Genomic DNA, 2,552 nt, shown 5'->3' with positions numbered 1-2,552 from the left:
GACTTATTTCCTTTCTTTAATTGGACAGGATAAGTACTTTTTAGATTTGTTGCATGAAGTGACTTATATAAATATAAATATAAATATCTATCTATCTATCTATCTATCTATCTATCTATCTATCTATCTATCTATCTATCTATCTATCTATCTATATATATATATATATATATATACAAACACATAGATATGCATGTATGTACGTATACACGACGGGCTTCCACACAGTTTCTGCGTACGTATTCATTTACATGACACTAGTCAGCATGAGACTATAACAGAAAACACTTGTATAAGTTGCCGCCATGCAGTGGGACTGAAGACAAAAGCCGTGGTCGTGAACCGTATTTCTTAATTACACGGCAATACATTGGTGTTAAAAATTATCGCTCCGTGTAGGATTTAATTTTCCTGGATAAATTTCTAACTCGTCGCCCTAGCTAAATTTACTTTCTAACTCTTGCTTTCACTTTCCATCTAACTTTTCTTTGCCTAACTTCCTGTCTAACTTTTCTGTCTAACATTACGATCTTATCCCTAAATAAAACAGTAGCCTATTTTAGGATTTCTATCCTGGATGGTAAATTTTTTTTTAAAAATGCCCATTTTTGAAACTTGCCTCGCAGACATATTGTTGCTGCAGATAAATCTCGAAATTTCTTTGTTTCTCATTTCATCATATATTTTTTCATGAAATCCAAATTAACTTGTATTAATATACTTCAACATATTCTGAAATTATTTTAGATAACAGTGGATTGTATGAAAGTACCTGTCTGTTGTCCAAATTTAAAATTGGCTTTCTCCAGGCTTCATTATTCTGTATAGGGATGACCTTCATAACTGTACATTTTCAATTTTCTATGCCAAAATGTTTCTATTATTCTGACTTAGATTTTAAAATGATTACACATACAGAAGCATAACCCTAACCAGCATTTGCAAGCAAGTCGACTTTGATTTCATCCTTTTAGAGTCACTAAAATAAGAACCAGTTGAGAGCTGGGGTCGATGTAATCGGCTTACCGCTCCCTCGAAATTGCTGGCCTATTCCAAAATTTAAGATCATTATTATTATTGTAAAGTATGTTTTTTTTAGGTGGTGCGACAGAATATTGCAGGCCGTCAAAGAGAGCTTAAAGAAAACATTTATGCAGTATGCCAGAACGACACTAGTAAATACTACGGATATACCAACAAGTTCATTTTTCACAGTCATATATATGTCAATACGCGCCGTGAGTTCATTCATTGTCTCATAGAAAAGGTTGGCTGCTCCTTCTTCAAAAGATTGTTGTATTTCTTTAGCAACAATAAACACAGTCTAAAAGACCCATTCGAAATCACACTAGGGGACGCCCACGGGTTACCAAATGAAAGATTCTCCCAGATGTCAGTCAGACAAATAGAAAATATTTTGAAGAACTATAAAAAAATAATTTTCGTTCGTGAGCCCTATTCACGATTGTTATCTGCATACGTCGATAAGTTGTTTGTAAGGAGCAGTCGTTGGCAGTTGGTTCTACGGAAAATTTCAAACGCAAACAATCGTCCTCGAAGAAAATGCTACAATAATGTCACGTTTGCCGAATTTGTAACATATTTCGTGAAGACCATCACGAATGGACTTAACACAGACGGTCACTTTATGCCTATGTATACTCATTGTAAGCCGTGTCTGATAAAATACGATTTTATAGGGAAGCTCGAAAGCTTTCAGAACGATGCCGAAAAAATGATGGCTTTCATTGGTCTATCAGATCACAAATATTTAATTCAGAAAGCGAAAAACGCCAGTGTTTTGGATGAGTTAACGGACGCTGCACATATTTTATTTTCAAGTGATAGCAACTTGAAAAACCCTTGCTACGATCCTTACAACGCAGCACAAAAGACTTGGCGCAAACTTCAAATGAAAGGTCTCATAAGTATTCACATAAATTTCCCTTATTCCCCGCAAAATTGGCTAAATATTACGAAGCAAGAATTTTTGACTTCTTTAATGCAAAAGCATCAACATTCTGTAAATACTGATACGAATCTTTCTGAAAATCGAAAGATGGTTTTAAGGGAAGCTTATCAGGATATCCCGGACGAAACAAAATTAAAACTGAAAGAAATATTCGAGCCAGATTGCCTGCTATTTAAATACAATCCATTTCCTTCATTCGTCTTTGATAAAGCTCCTTTAAAATCTTCTTTCCGATTTTTCAGTACCCCATAATAGCAGCAGCAACAATAAGAGCAATGAGACATTCCCGTCTGCTATCAGAACCACCGCCATCAGCTCCACCACTGCTACTATCATTACCATTACTATGACGACCACTTCTACCACAACGAATAACATGACGAAAATGACGACCTTAAGCAAAAAACAACAAAAAAATCAAAGAGAAATAATAGTTGCATTTGATATTTTGAGATATTTTACAGGTGGAAAAAGGTGTCCTCTTCTAACTCAAGAAGACGCGTGTTTTTCTTAAAATCATGTCTCTTTTTAATTATATATATATGTGTGTGTGTGTGTGTGTGTGTGTATGTATGTATGC

General features: G+C 34.8%; 1 protein-coding gene across 1 annotated transcript in view; it reads left to right on the top strand.

Annotated features, from left to right (window-relative positions):
• The window catches only part of LOC106880878 (carbohydrate sulfotransferase 11), a 40,030-nt gene extending 37,485 nt beyond the window's left edge, over positions 1-2,545 (top strand). The window contains exon 3 of the mRNA XM_014931034.2: positions 1,100-2,545. Coding sequence (XP_014786520.1) covers positions 1,100-2,224 — 1,125 coding nt within the window. The 3' untranslated portion in view covers positions 2,225-2,545. The remainder of the gene's footprint in view (positions 1-1,099) is intronic.
• The last annotated feature ends 7 nt before the right edge of the window (positions 2,546-2,552 follow it).

The sequence above is a fragment of the Octopus bimaculoides genome, chromosome 7, assembly GCF_001194135.2.
Source record: "Octopus bimaculoides isolate UCB-OBI-ISO-001 chromosome 7, ASM119413v2, whole genome shotgun sequence".
Lineage (NCBI taxonomy): Eukaryota > Metazoa > Mollusca > Cephalopoda > Octopoda > Octopodidae > Octopus > Octopus bimaculoides.
This window is presented reverse-complemented; position numbering and strand designations above follow the sequence as displayed.